The sequence below is a fragment of the Bacidia gigantensis genome (genome assembly GCF_019456465.1).
Source record: "Bacidia gigantensis strain McMullin 20006 chromosome Unknown contig_255, whole genome shotgun sequence".
Lineage (NCBI taxonomy): Eukaryota > Fungi > Ascomycota > Lecanoromycetes > Lecanorales > Ramalinaceae > Bacidia > Bacidia gigantensis.
In genome coordinates this window covers 1868905-1887364 of record NW_025408605.1, presented here as the reverse complement: position 1 = coordinate 1887364, position 18460 = coordinate 1868905, and the positions used below count along the sequence as shown (strand labels likewise).

The 18460-nt window shown below is 49.6% G+C and overlaps 4 protein-coding genes across 4 annotated transcripts; 1 reads left to right on the top strand and 3 right to left on the bottom strand.

Moving 5' to 3' along the window:
• Positions 1 to 348: 348 nt before the first annotated feature.
• On the top strand, positions 349 to 4756 carry KY384_007327 (uncharacterized protein; the record flags this gene model as incomplete). Its single annotated transcript, XM_044815818.1, has 4 exons — positions 349 to 1068; positions 1117 to 1400; positions 1459 to 4124; positions 4221 to 4756. 4 exons carry the CDS (start codon positions 349 to 351, stop codon positions 4754 to 4756), a joined length of 4206 nt encoding a protein of 1401 aa, XP_044667692.1.
• Positions 4757 to 10252: 5496 nt separating this feature from the next.
• On the bottom strand, positions 10253 to 13138 carry KY384_007326 (uncharacterized protein; the record flags this gene model as incomplete). The annotated part of the gene is made up of 5 exons (XM_044815817.1): positions 10253 to 11258; positions 11309 to 11423; positions 11705 to 11882; positions 11928 to 12551; positions 12632 to 13138. 5 exons carry the CDS (start codon positions 13136 to 13138, stop codon positions 10253 to 10255), a joined length of 2430 nt encoding a protein of 809 aa, XP_044667691.1.
• Positions 13139 to 14612: 1474 nt separating this feature from the next.
• Positions 14613 to 15852, bottom strand: KY384_007325 (uncharacterized protein; the record flags this gene model as incomplete). The annotated part of the gene is made up of 2 exons (XM_044815816.1): positions 14613 to 15503; positions 15802 to 15852. 2 exons carry the CDS (start codon positions 15850 to 15852, stop codon positions 14613 to 14615), a joined length of 942 nt encoding a protein of 313 aa, XP_044667690.1.
• Positions 15853 to 16648: 796 nt separating this feature from the next.
• KY384_007324 (uncharacterized protein) lies at positions 16649 to 17554 on the bottom strand (the record flags this gene model as incomplete). Its single annotated transcript, XM_044815815.1, has 2 exons — positions 16649 to 16729; positions 17330 to 17554. 2 exons carry the CDS (start codon positions 17552 to 17554, stop codon positions 16649 to 16651), a joined length of 306 nt encoding a protein of 101 aa, XP_044667689.1.
• Between the last annotated feature and the right edge of the window lie 906 nt (positions 17555 to 18460).

Below are 18460 nucleotides of genomic sequence, written 5' to 3'. Positions count from 1 at the left end.
AGTGTCGTACTGCTGAACTCGGTATTGCTCACCATTGCATCACCGTGTACTTTTTCCCTTTCTATCAACGAGCAGGTTTCATGCGACGCCATGTTATCGATGAGCTCTGTAACCATAAGACTTTCGAGATGAGAAAAGACCGGTAAGGCGATAGGTCTCTCCATGTCGTCGAGAGTCAAGTGAAAAAGCCGTTTCATCTATAACCAGAATGAGACAGAGATGGTATAAAAGCATCTCATGCAGAATCATCTCCAGTACAGCTTGACTGTAGTGGAACTCTCAGCTTTCCGGTTGGTTGGCGCTTTTGGCTTATATATCGAGACGTGTACACCCCACTAAATCAGAGAAATGTCTGGTTTGGAGGTTTTCCAAGCCATAGCCGCTGTTGATGGCTTGGTGAAGGGCATAGATATGGTTGGTATCTACGTCCGTGATGTCTGGAAATATGAAGAGCAGCAGGGGGAAATGCGGAAAACGCTAGATAGTATGAAAGACAGTCTGCAATCCCTTTACAGTCGGAAGGCAGAGATGGAAGCACACGCGAAGAAAGACATACTGTTTAGTGACTTCTTAAAAGTCGTCAGAAGTGGAGCTCTGGAGAACATCAAAGAAAACCTGGATGGGCTTGAAAAGGCACTGAAGCCAAGGAAGAGCTTCAAAAAAGCTCTTAACCACACGATTTGGACCGTCTACAAGCGAAAAATAAATTCACTGCTCTCTGCAATCGAGCAGATTGCCTCGCGAATTAGAAATGCACTTCAGGCTGATCACCTCAGTATCTCTTTGGATACCAATCAAGGGATGGACGAGAGCAGAGCCTTCTTCGCAGCGCAGAAGAGAAAAGACGAGGAAAAGGACTTAGAAAAGAATCGAAAGGTTCGTGAGCAGAAGAGCCAAGATATTGTAGCTTGGTTGCCAAAATTGGATTTCGAGGCAAGGCACCAGGAGATTCTGGAGCAGAGCATCGAGATGGGACACGACATCTTCAAATCCACCGAGTTCGACTCGTGGCGCAGCAACGTCCGGCCGTGGCTCCTCTCTTGTTGGGCAGATGCAGGTGCAGGCAAGGTAATGCAAGACATTGCTTCACGTGGGCGCTTGTTCACATACACGTAGACCATGCTAAGTACGCGGATCATTGAGCATCTTCGCACGTATCAAAATGAACATCACAAAGGCAAGAAAATCCCAATACTTTGTGCCTATCTCAACCACAAAGAGCAGGACAAACAATCGCTCAGTAATATCTTGGGCAGTTTGCTAAAGCAACTGATACTGTATACAAAGCCTGCATCTTGCTCTGATGATCTTGTTAAAGCTTATGACGCAAAGTGGCCATCACGGTTTGATGAGAGGGAGATGGCGAACGCTTTCCGCAGAGAAATATTGGAATTCGATAGGTGAGCAGAGGAAATGCAGGCACGAGGTGAGATAAATTGGCTGATTCCCTGACTCAAGAGTCATGATAGTTGCGGATGCGCTCGATGAAAGCTTTGATGGTAGTGGCTATCGCTTCCTCGAGGCCATGGCCGCGCTACCAATGGACAAAGTCAGTGTGTTGACTACATCCAGGGGTGATGTACCGTTTACCTTGAGGACTAAAGAATGTGACCAGTGTGATAGAGGCCCATTCAGCCTTTATTACAGCTGCCAAAATTGTCGTCCACCAATAGAGGTGGACATATGTTATGATTGCAAGCTCAAGAAAAGAGGCTGCCCAAATAATCTAGCACATGAATTGAAGGAACCTAATGATGAAGTTGTTCTGGACATCGCACCGTCAAATGACAATATCAAAGCCTACGTTAAGGGCGAACTACATAAAGAGGCTACCGCCACTCGCCCAGGCCGCGTAAACAGCGCACCTCATCTCACTCGACGAACAAGTACAACAAGATTCGGGAGACTGTGCGAACAAGATCGAAAACTGGAGCAAGATGTCATTGACACGATCTGCGATCGTGCAGACGGTAAATTCATGATGGCCAAGCTTTATGTCAAAACCATCAAGGATCAAGCCAGCATTGGAGAGATCCGACGGGCGTTGGGAAAATTACCAAAAGGGTACAGTCAGACCTATCAGTCCACGATGGAGAGAATTCAAGAGGAAAGTAGGGCTTTCAAACGCGCAACAAGGATTCTATCATGGATAGTGTTTGCAAAGCGACCCCTGACTATGGCTGAGTTACAACATGCGCTTGCTACCGACGTCGATGATGGTTACCAACAAGACGAGGAGTATCCTCGCGACACGATCGTCGAAGACATTGCTGGCCTCATATATATTGGTAGCGATGATACTGTGCGGCTTGATCATTACACTCTACAGGAGTATTTCAACGGAGATGGTCACCATTGGCTTCATGCTGGTTTCTCGACTCTCATCACTCGAGTGTCACTTGCCTACATCAATGTGAAGGCCATTTACGCACCACTGGGATCGTCTGAGGACGCAGAACTTGCGAAACGAGAGAAATTGTACCCTTTCATGAGCTATGCTAACGGCTACTGGGGGTATCACGCAAGAACAGCCGAAACGAACGAGCACGAGACGAGCGACGCAGAAGCACTACAAAGTGCAATCATCGCTTTCTTGCAGGATGACGATCGATTGTCAACGTTCGTCAAAGCATTCTGGTACCTGGAGACGCCTGAATCGTCAAGATGGGAAATTCGCAAGGGAGCAACAGCACTTCACCTGGCGGCTTGGTTTGGACTCGCAAGCATTCTCCCAGCACTAGTAAAGCACATATACGTAGATTCGCAAGATCCTGGGCATCGTTTAACGGCACTGATGTGTGCATCTCGGCGTGGCCACGCTGCGACAGTAACACAACTGCTCGCGCTCGAAGCTTCCCCAAATAAGAAGAGTGCTCGAGGCAGGACAGCTATGTATGAGGCGGTCACGGGTGATCATCTGGAAATCGTCAAGATCTTGCTCGATGATGACGTGGACCTGGAACAAGAGTTCCCATGGGACTTCAACCGTACCATCTTGATGGTTGTTGCGCAGCTTGCAAAGATCTCAATTGTAGACCCGCTCCTCGAACAAAAGCCGAACCTCAATCACCGGGATACTCTTGGCTTGACAGCATTGTCACTTGCCTGCTCGTTAGGCCAACAAGGCCACATTGACATTGTTGAGAAGCTTCTGGGCAGCGATATCGATATCGACATCAATGCTACGATGGCAAATGGTGGTACTGCTCTTAATGCAGTAGCAGCGTACGTCCCATCAGAAAACGGCAGAATCATTGCATTGATCTTGCTGGAGAAGGGTGCCGATCCAGAGCACACGAGTAACAGAGGTGAGACATCCCTCTTTCGTGCAGCTGCGGATGGCAATCTTCACGTCCTCGAAGCTATCTTGGAAGAGAGAAGTGAGTTGCTACACAAAATAGATGGGCAAGGACGAACGCTCCTGCATGCGTCAGTGAGTAGTGGAGAGCTCGAAGTCGCCGAATATTTAGTCAGCAGAGAGATCAAGAAAGAAGCTCGTGACCACGACGGACGAACTGCCCTCCACGAAGCTGCTCGGGTCGGAACCAAGGCATTCGTAGAGTACCTCCTCAGTCTCGACCTCGACGTCAAGCTCGAAGACAAATGGTCCCGCACACCAGCAGTAATCGCCTGGCAAAACGGACAAACAGACCTTCTTCCTCTCCTAGCCCCTTCCCACAAGCCAAACCAAGCATTATCCTCAAAACACATCCTCGACGACGCCACCCTACCGCTCTGGTCCCTCGCCAAGCTCGGCCGCGAGGACCTCATCACCGCCCGCCTTTCCTTCCTCTCCCCAACCCCATCGCTGATAGACTTCGCCCCAAATCCAGACACAGGCGACACGCCAATCCACTGCGCCATCGCCTCTTCCCAACCTTCAATCTTGAAGCTGCTCCTATCTACCACTCCTTATACTGCCCTAGACAACACAGCTCATCCCATCAACGCGCGTAACTTCCTCGCTCGCACACCCCTGCACGAAGCCATCTCCACCTCCTCCCTCCCCCTCCTAAACCTCCTACTCGCGAACGATCCGCAACCGGATCTCAACGCCATCGACATCGATGGCTCCACGCCCCTCTGGCTAGATTTCACGCCCCCGATTTCGATTTCTGCGTGTGGTAAGCCTCCCCCTTCCCCCATTTCCCCCTTCCCCCCCTTCCCTTTCCCTTTCCCTCTTGCCCTCCTCCAAAAACCCCCCAACTCACACCACCTAGGCATCGCCCTCCTCGCCGCCGGCGCCACATTAGAAAACAACGCCATGATAACCCCCTACTTCTTCGCCGCCATCCAGCACGGCAACCTCGCCGCCGTCGAATCCATCATCAGGAACTACGCCGCTGCAGGCGGGGGCCTGTTGCAGGCGAAGAACGCCCAGGGAAGGAGTGGGCTGCAGGTCGCTAAGGCGAGTGGATGGGGGGAAATCGTCAGGGTTTTGACCGTTAATAAGAGTTTGTATTATGATAGTGGGGTGGGGGAGGGGGGAGAGGTGGGGGAGGGGCTGGGTAGTGTGAGTTTGAGAGGCCCGTTGAGTCCGCCTGAGGATGCTTTTGATGATGATGAGGAGGAGGAGGAGGAGGAAGTGGGGCGTGGAGGGAGACAAGAAGGGGAGCGGATGGAGGAGGGAAAGGGAAAGGGAAAGGGGAAGGGGAAGGTAGTGAGCTGGCCGGACGTGCCAGCGACGGAGCCAGCGGGAGGCTTGGGGTTGGATTTGGAGGGGAAAGTTGGGAGGATGGCCTTGGAGGAGACATGATGGATGGGTCTGTGATTTGGGCAAAAGCGTTGCATACTGTTCTGGCTTCTTGTCCAAAGTTTGTTTATGTGTGTGCCCTGCTCTTGATTGCTTCATGTAGACGTCTTCACGCAATGTACAGGATACGACTCTTGGATCTCTCGCATTGTCCACAACATGCAGGCTATCTTCACTTCCAAGCGGCACCACTGCCCACGCCTTTCTCCGAGAGGCTACCGGTGTGTCGCCTACACTGTATGACCACCAGCTCCTCTGATCCTCCTTCCCTCCATGGCGGATCTAGCGAGTTGCTCCGATAGTCTACAGCTGGCTACCCTTCATCGCCTGAGCTTGAATCCTAGCTAGAGACTGCGCGGTATCTTGCCACGCAGGAGTCTCGCTAGTTCAGTGTGATGTCATGTCTTCTTGCCTGCTCTTTCAATTTTTCTGGTAACACGGTCTTGCTTCCCATTTTACACGGTTCAGGTCCGATCTGATGCTAGGAAGTGTAGTGAAGCCGTAACTCTCCAAGCGCAGTTGGGGGGTCCGAGAAGATGGAGGTGTTGAGGGCAGGAGGGGAGACGTCAGCAGAGTTGTCGCTCGGGAGGACAGTGGTCCTATAGCGGTGGTTTGTCCGAAGCTTGAGGAACCTATGCAGAGCCATACTTGGCTTGCCAGATAGTGCCAAGACTACTAGCCAGATTTGGTTAGGTATTGCGAGCTAGTGACAGATCTGAGTAGGACAATTTGGTACACGACGTATGGAAGCCTGTTCTTGTAGCTTTCAAATATTGACACTCATGGTGATACTTTGCATCGTTCCTCTTTTCAGATCATCACCTTCAGCACTTGCTGAATGACCGCTACATCAAAGACCTACATCTCGCTTTGGCGAGCAAAAGACTCGTAGCATGGCCCCAGTTACACGGTCTCGACACCCCAAAAAGGGCTTCGGTGCCCCAATTACACCTCCTCGACACGCTAAAGAGGGCTTTCGTGTCAGTCGTGACAGCTTACTCAACGTCCGTGAGCCTAAATATCGCGAAAAGAGAAAGTACGATGATGTCAATTGCAGTGCTTTAATGAAACCCAGCTTACAAGTCTGACCAAAGAGCCTCAAGAAACGTTCAGAAATCGCCACTTCTTAAATTGCCAGCTGAGATTAGGCACAAGATCTTCAAGTATGTACTTGGAGGTAATCATGTACATGTGAAAATGAGGTACTGGGATCCAAAAACCGGCGTCGAATGTAATTACAGTTTCGGTAAGCTTAGGCTTGAATGGAGTCTAGTTGCCGAGACACGCCCTTTGATCAACAGTCCAGAGACCCTCCAACGTCATACGGAGGCGGAGAAGATCAATGCTGCTTTGCTGAGGACATGCCGCTTGATATACTCAGAATCTTCTCTTCTGCTTTACACCCACAATATTTTTTCTTGGGCCACTAGGTGGATCATGCGCGAATGGTTCAAGTTCCGGAAACCCGTACAGATACGAGCTTTAAGAGCTATCTCACCAGGCTTGGAGCTCTTGAGTCAGACAATCTTGAAGAGCTTGGTGGGGCTCGAGGATATCTACAATCCAAAACGTTCTTGGCTGTGGACAAACTGGTGCAAAGAGAGAGGTGTCCGGCATCATTCGATCTCGCCAGAGTATGCGACCAAACACTACGGCGGCTAACTACGCTCAAGCTATCCATCTGGTCCGCTGCGCTCAGTCATATCATCCAATCAGCCGTGGAGTTGCTTCGAAACCACTCTAGTGAAGGAGTCCTGTCTAGCGAAGGTACGAGTTAATTCCGGCTTTTGTGAGCAGAGATGCACACCGAATATGAAACCTATTCAATGGTAGCAAAGTCAGCCATAAACAAATTATGGCCAACGAAGCGGCGATGCTTCGCTTTTGATTACAATTCCCAAAAGAATATGAAGAAGAATTGTGCGTGTAAAAGACAGTTTATCGATGGCACGCTCTTCAACGCGCAGTGTGAAGCTTTGGACTACATTACTGCACTCATAGCATCAGTGAATTTCGACACTAGATCTGAACTGCCGACCACAAGGTTAATTTCTCTCCAATTGAGCCCGAGATACTGCCAAGGCTGCTAACCAAATCTGGGTAGTCCCAACTTAGGTAAGCTTCAAAAAAGGACACTCTTGCCTGCGCGACATTTCTGCCTACGCCAATGAGTCAGGACATTTTGGACATGGTGCACGGACTGACTTGTTCTATGAACCCAGGGTATCAATTGATTAATGTCAGGTAGTTCTGGAGCTTGTTTGTGACAGCCAAGGTGCACAGTGGACGAATACGGAGGACCCGTACTTTCGCTCTCCGCATTGCTATCGGCATTACCGTAATTGCTCAAATGCTGTCCCAATAAACACGTATCGTATGGCCCAACGACTAATTGAGATGGCTCGACGAAAGAAGCAGCATCATCCTAAGGCGGGTTTCCGTATTAGTCGTGATGGTTTACTCAATATCGGCCATCCCAAATATCGGAACAAGATCAGGTGAGATGGCTTCACTCTCAAAATTGTGTAACTTGGGACGATCAGCTGAAAACCCCTGAGAATGTTGAGAAACGCTCAGAAATCTCCGCTCCTCAAACTACCGGTCGAGATCAGACAAAGGATATTCAAACTCGTGCTTGGAGGTCTCCATTTTCAAGTAGTCCGGAAGTTCTGGGGTCACAAAAGACGTAAAGAAAGTCATCAGGAACACATTGACATTTTCCGTGTGGATTGTTGCCGCGTCGATATCTTTCCTTTCGACGACGGCTCATACAACCACGACCTCGGCCCACCGTCCCCGCTGCTAGGAAATATCATCAACACTGCTTTATTGAGAACATGTCGCTCGATTTATGCAGAAACTTCATTGATACTCTACACCGAAAATTATTTTTCATGGGATTATATGAGCACTTTGTGTCTCTGGATGAAGAGCCTGAAGCCTATACAGAAGCGGGCTTTAAGATCCATTGCACCTGGGTCTAAACTTCCGCCTCAACATGTTTTGAAGCACTTGGTCGGTCTTCAAGATATCTATGTCATCGAAGTCTACCAGACTAGAAATTGGAGAGAGTGGGATACTGAGCAGCGAATCCGGTATCATAGGATCGGCTGGCATTATCACTCCTGTGGTGAGCCACTTCGACCTGCATTCCCAATACATGCACGAGACGATCATATCATTCCGTGAAATCTGCTTGTGTCATCAAAATTGATGGCATATATACTCTAGGGGCATCTCAGTTTGTTGCTTTGACAAATACAAGTAGCAGCGAACACCGACCCTGACAAGAAAGTCCAATAGTCCACTCTCGTTGGAATGGATTGCAATTGTCGGACAGACATATGAAATAACGATACACAAGGGAGGCCGTCAATCAACAGATCAATCTCTGTTGTGAAACTCTAAGCCGCATGTCTCTTCTGATACTGTAGCTAGTCGAGTATCACTACGTTATATTATGGCCAACGGAAGGACGTCCGACTTCCTGCCTCTTGGCGCATCTACCCATCGACCGACTCGTATTCACACTGTCAAACTAATAAAACAGTGATCACATCATCAACCTCTCATCCAAACAGCCCAATCCCTCTACGCTACCACCCCCTCCTCCTCCCCCTCCTCATGAACACCAATCTCCATACCTAGCAACCATCCCCTCCGACCTCACCGTCCAATTACACTCCTTAAAAATCCCCCCCCCTTCAAAACCCCCACATCACCATCCCCGTCCTCGCCACATCTTCCCACTCCAGCATTCTCCCGTCCCCGTCCCCCTCATTCCCCACAGAACCTGAAATCGCCTTTATTCTCGTCCTTGAGGGAAAGAGGCGGGGAAAGGGGGGCTGGGGGGAAACACCAGCCCCAGCGCTGGCGTCCGCGCGGCGTAGCTGGGTAGTTCTGCGAGTGAGTGTGCTAGGTTCTTGCAGATGGTGCTGTTAGACGGGAGGAGGTCAGGCGGGGAGGGGGAAAGGGGAAGGGGGGAAGGGGGAAGGGGGAAGGGGGCGGAGGAGTTGAGGGAGAGTGCGGGGCGTAGGTGTTAGGGTTGGGTTGGGTTGGGTGGTGTGTTAGTACTGTGGGGATGAAGGAGAAGGGGGAAAGGGGGGTAGGGGGCATGAGGAGGGTTAGGGAGAGCGGGGAAGATGTGATGTGTGAGCGTGCGCCAGTGGCGGGGGCGATAGTGACTTTGGCGTCTGGAAGGAGGGGGAGGGGTTCTAGACATTTTGGGAAGCTGAGGGGGCCAGGATGGTGGATAGGAGAGGAGGAAGATGGGATAAGGCGGAGTTGGTGTTGACACTGAGGTTTGAAGGTACGGTTGAGGGATTTGAGATGGCTATGGTCTTCAAGGGAAGGATTGCCCGCAATAGTGACAGCGGCGGCAGTTATGATTGAAGGGGCGACCTGAAGGCCAGGCATGGCAGTATTTGCGAACCAGATGCTTTAAGGAATTCGTGAGGTCATGTTGCAGCTTCCAGTAGCTGGTAAAGTACAAGTCAGGTGCGACGATCATAAATTCCAATGCAATCTTGCATCAAAGACCCAAATGATCAAATCCATACCTGCGTGTCCTGGTCGCGCAAGTCGCCTACTTCGACCCAAGTCAAGTGGAACAGCCTTCCTAGATGAACGAATTGTGAGATGGGCACAACCATGACTCGTCCTGTCGCCGATGATGATATAGCGCCAGCTTCATCGCATCGGGAATTTCTCGTGGTGATGGGGATGTGGCGGAGTAAGTCAACATAATGATGGCGACTTCCATTAAGAGCTGTTCTCAGCGCCTGTGGAGTTTGGCATCATCGATAATTCCGACATGGCTTTGAGATCGAGGCGGAGTCTTCGTGTAGTAGATAGATGGCTTGTGATTGAATCTTGCTTGGTGATGGACATGCGTCTGTATGCACAGGATTTTTAAAGTTCTCACCGTGATGAGGTTGGATGTGTGGGTGCGTTCTGTACATTCCTATCTATTGTGGATGTCAGGATCTCGTAATTCTTAAGGCATATATCCTTCGATATGTCTAGAGTAGATCTTTTCCGTACTGGTTTGATCGTCAGCTCAGTATTAGCATTGCATGTAGGAATCTACCTTTCCTGGATCTAGAGAAGAGGCTTGATTTTGACAAATCATACGCGGCTGGAGATCAAAAGGCTTCGATCTAAGGGGCGTGGCTTTGTGACTCATGCTAGATTGCTCACATGGTTCACGGTAAGCACGAAGCTTGTGTCTGCTTTCGTTGCTTATCTTGCTCTGTTCCAAGAGACCACTGACTCGGGTATTGATTGGGACCTTGGAAGGCGGCGGCTTGAGCTGCGACTGGTCTGGAGCTGGACGGCTCCATGACTATATGGGTGAGTCCCTGGGATGACGACTTGAAGTTGGATTCTCAAGCTCAGTGGCGGCTGGGCGTTGATATTGAACCGTTGTCTCCAGGTGGCATAACTTCGAGTTGTATTCCATGATTCGGAATCCTCGATGTAGTCGTCTGGCATATCTACCTAGTCGTCACCCATATCGGATTGGTCGTCTGACCCCTTGACTTTCACTGCAGGCTTGGCCGATTTTCCCCAGTGATCGACGACCTTCTGGCCATCAACGAAGCATGGGTGCTGATCATTATACATATGACAAGCGTTGGCGAAAGTATAATCATCGTCCGACCAAAATTCGCATTGGTGAATCTTTAGCTTTACTCCAGCTTCACTTACAAAACATGCGTAACAAGTTGCGTTGTGAAGGTCATGATCCAGAATCCGGTTGGTGCGAAACGCGAGTTCTATATCTGGGCATTGCGGGTCCGGTTCTCGGGCAAACATGAGAGGTCTTTCTCTTGGCCCTGGGTCGTCGTTTCTTGGATAATGATTTTCGAGCTTGCAATGTGCAAGAAATGCCTGCAATGGATTCGTGTGGTCGTGATTGAACGTCGTTTGGCAAGCCTCGGACACGCCAATTCCAGAGTCATTTCTATCGGGACTATAGTTCACCCACCCTTGGATGTTCATCGAGTCGAGGAATTGCAGTGTCTCATTCCCGTATTCATCCCCACAGTAGCATGGTAAGACTTTGTCACTGTTGTGTTTCTGGGTGAAGTCGTCGGGAGCTATGTGGGACATGCAGACTCCCAGGCCGCCATAACGCGTTGACTGTACCGGGTCTTGTGGTAAGAGATCCATCATAGTTGTTCCCATAGTAGCATCCTCGGTGGGATTGTAGCGCTCTCGTTGCCACGTATCAAATGAGATGTTTCGAATATCCGCAAGCGTGTAGTTGAATTGATTATTGTTGTCTTTCAGTGCATCCATCCCGTAAAGCTCTTGGTTCTTTGTCTTGACCGAATCTCGCCAACACTGATGCTGGCAGCCAATGCCCGGTTCGGGGTACCACCTGGAGTCCGCAATCTTGCCGTCTATATTGTTGAACTTTTTGTCACTACAATGAATGTGACAGCCTTGTGAACTCAAAGCAGCAATGATTGCTTGCCAGACAATGATCCTTTCGAGCATACTTAGCGTTGTTAGCGAAACATCAACGCGTCTGGAGCAGCAAAGACTTACTGTTTGATCTCGATCTCTTTCTCGTAGAGAAGGATTGTCATTTCCTCGGAAAGAATGAAGAACTCGCCGTTTTTAATGACTTGAGCAAGTCTAGTCCCAGAATCATCAAGTGTATCTACATCGACAGTGTGTTAGCTACGTCAATAAATACTCTGCGCTCCAGAGGTACTTGCTCAGACAGCTTTTACCGGCTGCAAAAACCGTCTTGGAGGATTGAGATGTAGGCGTTGTGTTCTCATGCCACGAAGGAATCCACCGACTCATCAATGGGATTATGAATTTCTGTCGCCATCACATTCGAAGCTAGTGATCTTGTCACGCTCCCAAAAGCGCCGAGTGAGACTCCCTTTTCTTACCCCCTGACATCGGACAGGACAGATCAATTCATTTACGTACCATTCTCTCCACTCCCTTGTCCATGAATTACCGCCCCCCACGAGTCCTCATAGCTCTTTTGGAGCTTTTCGATCCCTTTTGAAATATATCCGTCCAGGAATTTCGCGATATTCTCTTCTAGGTCGTCAGGAGGAGTTGGTTCTTTACAGATTGCACTTGCGAGATCGGCGCCGAAACCCTGATCTAGTCAGCATTGGATTTAACAAGGATACAAAGCTTGTACAAGCGTAATCAAATTGTTTGCGAGTGATGTTCCTACACCAGTCAGGAGACCTTTCCCTTTCTGCTGGAATCTCTGTTTCATCTTGTTTGGCCGCGGTTTCGGCTTAGGGCCTGGAGGCTCAGGCTCCGGGTGGGGACGGGGCTCGGGGTGTGGGTGAGGCTCAGGCTCGGGGTGTGGGTGAGGCTCGGGGTTTGGGTGAGGCTCGGGACCTGGGTGAGGCTCGGGTTTTGGATCATTCTCATGACCATCGTCACCGTCGTCTTTGTCTGTTTGTCTTCCCTCATCGTTGTCTAGATTGACTCCCTCTGTCTTGGCCTTGTCGTGACCGCTGGCGTCGAGATGACGCTTTTCCTTAGTTGCTGTGTCGGCGACATCCACAGCCAGCGGTACTCCAGCGGATGCAGCACTCGCAACTTGCGCGCCGACTTCCCCTACTTCCATGACGGGTAACGCGAATTCGAATGCGCCCGCACTCAAGGCTATACCCATGACCATGCCAAATTTTGCCCAAGCGGCCTTCATCTCACATTTTTTTTGGGCAGCTAAATCCGGAAGCCATCGGAAGGTTTCTGCGACCTGAGCGTTTGTGTGGGACATGATGCTATCAAGTTGTCCTGTGGCTTTCTGAGGGTTGTGAGCGAAGGATTTTCTGAATAGTCTTTTGTACACCAGAGGAGCAGTAAAGAGCAAAAACAGAGACTTACATGAATTGCCACAACAAAATCGCGTGCATTCTTCACGGATACTGTGACGAAGAAGACTCTCCTTGCAAGGTCTCTATCGCCTCCCTGATGTGCAATCGTAGTGTAGATATGATCGCAGTCTGGCATCTGGCATCCTGCATCTCCGAAGTCACATCTAGCAGGCTCAAGAAGATACAGAAAGTACTGCATGAAATAGTCCCAATGATTTGCAGCATCTCGGTATGCATCAGTAGTTCTATTGATATTCCGATCCCATTCAGTGAACCAGGCAGTGACGTTCGATTCCTCGATCCGCTGAGCATTTACCTTGAAATAGCTGTCTGGTTCGTTGCAAATTTTGTACACAGTGTCCGCTGATGAATTTTGGAAAAGAGCCGAGGGACCTTTCGGGAAAGCGCCAGGTTTCTTATCCTCTTGTAAGGTCGCGTTTAGCAGATACGCAGACTTGAATGCCAGGGTTGGCGAGGTGATCAAGCTGATCAAAGCAAGGATTGTGATGAAAAACATTTTCGCGAAGCAAGTCAACAAAGACTGGGATTCATGAAAATCAAAGCAAGTCAACAAACACTATGTTTCACGAAGAAGAAGAGATTGGAGACGAAGAGTGATACAAGATGAGCAAAGAAGTGAGCAAGGAGCGATGAGATATGAATCCAATAACTGCAAGAACAACCTGACTTACCCCACAATTCAATTCGAAAAGTGGAGCAACAGTCACCAAACAATCCGAATTCCAACTTCAAAATGGAAAGATGTGACCCAAGTCTTGCCTCTGGCTGAACCGAACAGATCCACATGACCCGTAACAGAGACTCGTTGAGAATTGGTTCTGAAATGAAAAACAGGACTTCGGATGAAAATACGAATTCGCCTCGTCATGAAGGAGACCTGCTTCCCAAAAATACTGATAGAAAAGACGGGAAATCCACATACCACAAGCTCATTGCGCAAGCGAAACTGAAAGTCTCGCTGCTTTGACGACAGAGGCAAGGATCAAAGGCATCTGTTCCTACCAGATCATCAACTTACGCAGCGCGCCAACTGACGCAGACCCGCTGCGTACTAACTGCTTTAGGTCGGCAGTGTTCACCGATAAGGGGCTCAGATGCCCCACAAGTGAGTCCAACGGTTCGTGAAGAACACGTGGTGTTATATATTTACCGAGTTCGGATCCTGAAAACGCCATTAGATCATCGGACGCACCTTAAGAGAGAAGTAAAGAGAGATGGCCCTAGGAAGGGAGATTGTATGAACAAGATTGTAAATAAAAATAAGCTGAAGAAGTGAATGCGCCATGCTGATACGTTGGGTTAAGTGTAGCTATTCGATTGGACCCTCTCCCAATGCAAGATATTGCCACAAGACTCGTATTTCCCAGTGGTGTGGAACGAGCATCAGCCAGGGTTGTCGACCTCGCTGGCATTGGGAACGCCACCTTCGACAAGGGAGCAAATTGAAGTCAGGCGATCAAAGACTGCTCCGAGTGTGGAAATGCTGGGCCACATTAGCAAATCGAAAACCGTTTCAGGCAAGTCCTAAGATTTAGTATGGGTCTGGCTAAATTCAAAGGCTTTTCCATGGCTAGAGTCGGCGCATGAAGCTTGCGACAGACCCACACCGTTGGTTGCCGAGATCAGACGGCGCACAAGGGAGTTTCGGTTAAAAAAAGCGCCATGGATCCAAGAGCTCGAGGATCTATGACCAAATCTCGGGAGTATTCCTCGAGGAATGTGTCCGCTGGATACCATACGCAGTGAACTGCGAGCAATTGAGAGGATAGCGAGTTCCTTGAATGTTGTTCTCAGCCAGCGCCCTCGTCTCCAGCAGTGAAGAAGAGTTGTCCCGGAAAACGTAATCTGTGAAAAGACCTACGAAATAAAGTCAAGAAACATCCTGTGTGACGACTGACGACACAATGCCCTTCGCAGTCTTATTGAGCGCAGCCCCATTCCTCCACGGCGGCGCCGTGATATCCGGAACATTATAGCACAAATTCGTCGCCACTATCGCACCCATCAGCCGCAACACTTACTCCAGCAAACACAGACTCACGATACAGAAAGACGGCCACATTCAGCGTAGTAGGCTCCTGCCTCGTAAAGACCGCCATATCGACATTAACGAAATCCCTCAGCTTCAAATCGATGTACTCGCCGCCATAGATCTGCACGGCCTTATGCAGCAGCGCCGTGCTCTGCGCCATGGGAAATTGGCCATTCACCGGATAATGGTTGAGAAGCATGGGCGGACACGCCGTCTCGCCATGAGGTTCTGGAAACGGAGGGAGGTGCCAGAAGGCGTCGCAGATGAATAAGGTGTCGTAGAAGGTCACGCCAATGATGGGAGTGTCGCCCCCGGATAGACAGCCAGTGTAAAGGAGCGGGAGGAAGGCTGGGTAGTCGTCCATTGTGTGTGAGTTGATGCATGCGATCTTAGCGGGGCTCAGTGCGGGTGAGCCGGGGATGGGGATTAGGTCTTGGACTTGATGCAAGATTTCGAAGATGATTGTCCGGGGCTTCGTGTTGCCTAAGGTGTCATCGTAGATGGGCGAAGTAATTGCGGGGTATGCTTGGTCGATTTGCAGAGTTGCGTCCAGCCAGGCGAAGGTTATGGTTTCCTTTTGCTGGTTGTCGCAATGCAGGATTTCGGGAATCGGATGGGTGATGTTGAGAATTTCTAAAATTCTTTCAACATTGCGCGACTTAATTTCAGTGATGATTGACCGACTTGCAGGGGCAGCGAAAGTCACTGCTCGATCGTTGAGGCTCGCGAGAAGTACGAAAAAGCCGACAAAGAGACGCATGTCGACAGGTTTAGGACTCGCCAGATTCGCCACAAAGAGCCATCTCAAGCCACGACCTGTACGGTCAAGCTTGCGCCAGCTTCATGGACCTGCTTTATCTTCTTTTTGTTGTGATAGTGTGCCTCTCGATGTGAATGTCATTTGACAGAAATGAATGTGAGTAATAAAAGGAATGTAAGTCCGCCATCGGTATTGGCGCTTATGCAGCACAAAAATGCATCTGTTGTCTCAGTCCATGAGACACAATCCTCAAAAAGGCGCGATATTGGCATTTTGTCCTAGACCTTCCCTCTCGGAGAAAGACATCGCCGCTCGCGGGAATGGCATGAAGGGTGGGGCGCAATAGGGATTGCAATACCAGTCTCACGGGTGTGGGTTGGTTCAGGAGGATGATTACTCTGAGGCCCATTCTTGACATATGCTTGAAGCTGTGAGCTCCTTGTCGTGCAAGTCATGCCGGGCGTAAGAAGGCGACATCTGCGCCCTCCAATGTGCACCGAGGGAAACCTCTCGTTCCGCAAGGCGATTGTAAGCTCATTGCGACTTCATGCAAATGATGTTGCCATGAAAACTCCGATACACCGACCGTTGAAGCTCACGGTAGATGTCACTGCTGAGAGATCAATAAAGGGCGAAAGTGTGAAAAGGTGACCACGGCTCCCAAGGCGTCCATTGTTTATTTTTTGATCAATTGTCCGGACAACAAGAGCTTAACCTCCTTGAGCCTAGCGTATAATCTTTATCATAGCAAGTCCAGAGGGATTGAAGGATTTCAGGCAGACTTGCAGTGGACAGCTATGGAAATACTCAGCCATGCGAGGCAGAGGCTGGCATTACTCATGTTAATAAATGTTTGATGTAAGCCACCCTCTAATATGAGGTCCACACTTCTCAATCGATGTCTCTGCGCATCAACTTGATATCGTCGTGAAAGCCCAAATTCGCCACCAATCTTCCTCAATGAGCTTTGACTTGATCGCTTTTCGAAAGTATCAGGGGAAGCTACCACCTCGTCACTTCAGTTTCCCAAAATGACTGCCCACACAGTAATTTTCAGCCTTCGCTTCATACAACTCTCCATCGTTCTCATCCTCATGCACTTATCATTGTTCATCGCATACATTGCCGTGTTCATCAGTCTGGGCTGGATGAGAGACACATTGGTCACGCTCTGGATTGTTGCACAATGCCTTGCCATCGCTAATCTCGTTGTTCTACTCGTCGAAATCATTCTGGCCCGGCGACACGATCTTGGGCCACATGGGTTCTTCGTCTTTCAAATTCTGAAGGTGGGACTGTGGCTCATAGTCACATCGTTGGCTACGGCAGCATTGGTGATTGCAAGATTGAGGTTTCGTTTTGACATTATTTTTCCGATCACTATGGGTATGATTGTCGGGTTGTAAGTGGTGCCATGATACTCGAATATGCTTCTTGAATAAGAGTATTGTCTTAAACCAATGCTGATTATTTAAGGCTCTTTTTCTTCGCAATTTGTTGGTATGCACTCTCACTACATGGCGATCCAGAGACTGCAGCGACAGAGATCGAGCATTCCGGCGGCGACACATCTGAGGCTGAAGTGGGAGAAAGAGAGCCACTACTGCCAGCATTTGGTGCACGCAGCGAGGTAGCGTGAAGAAAATCCACCGCATAGAAGTCAGCAAGCTCCCTTGCAGCGTACTCTTTTCGAGAATCCTCAAGTTCGTCATCACAAGACATACTCTTGTGAGTCCTAATGAGAGCAGTATGGCACCGACGAACGACTCATACCAATTCCGCTGAGCTTGCGCCCAATCTTACCTCTCTGCAACACGCTGAATAGTATATCAGTCACATTTTGAGTTCGAAGTATCGAAAATGCCTCTTAAAGGATCCGCGAAGCATGCGCGGACATTCTCATCTCGAGAAGGAACAGCGACAACTGTCGCCACAATATCTGCATTGAATGTGGGCGCAAAGGTGCCCCGTTGTGCGTCAAGAAATGCAGACCTGTATCTTCGAATGTATTGACACGGACCTGCTCCAAATCCTCGACCTCTCTCACTGAGCCCAATGCCAAACATGTCCACAGCATCGCTACCAGTTTTGTCAAAAATGTGCAAGCCAATGACAGACATCCCAACGTTCTCGCCGATAAAAGCACAGTCATCCAATGTGCTCGACTGGGAACACTGATCTGCCCCGAGAAATCTCGATCACCACTCTCTCATATGCACCAGAGAACACGATTGAAGACCTGCACACGCCTGAAGGTAGCAGAAAGTCTTACGCTTTCATGATCCCGCCGCTCCCGTGGCCTCAATATTCCGACTCTACGCAAAACTCGCCATTAGAAACGACAAGCACCTTTTCCACCAACCCCCTCCATTTTCTTGACCACACCCCTGACACAACAACAATACCAATCAACACGTCCGCAAAACATCTCAAGAGAAACAAGAAGCAAAGGCGCGGCAAACCTGAGGCAGACTCCCCAAGTTTCACGCCCCCCATGAAACACCTCCCCCAACTTCCCCATCGGCGCGCTTCACCAACACGTTCATCATCCCGCACCTCTGACGCCGTCAGGAAGGATCAGCCGCTAATGCGCGTAAATCCAACACCCCTGTCCTCTCTTCCTTTCTTATGCGACAAGACGGGCCAGGTTTTACGATTAGGTGGGATGAGGTAAGCAATGTCGTGGATTAGATGGTCGTTTAAGATGTGGGTGGCTTTGTTGATGGAGAAACAGTAAGAGGAGGGGAGGGGGGAAGACTTTTCTACAGCGGTGGCGGTGGTGGTGCTGGTGCTGGAGAGGATTCGCCGTGGTGTGCCGGTTGTGATATTTGTGGAATGCCAGATTGCTCAACTGGGGAGGAGGAAATGGTGGATCCAGCTTTAAGAGACGAGGTCTTCGTGCTGCGGGATTGAGAATTTCTACATGATTCCAGCCAGTGGGATTGGAATGGACTGTACGCTCCGGCTTTTGCAGGGGCATCCAACGGACGGTAATGTCATACTCGCAATTAGTAGATCAGGGGCGG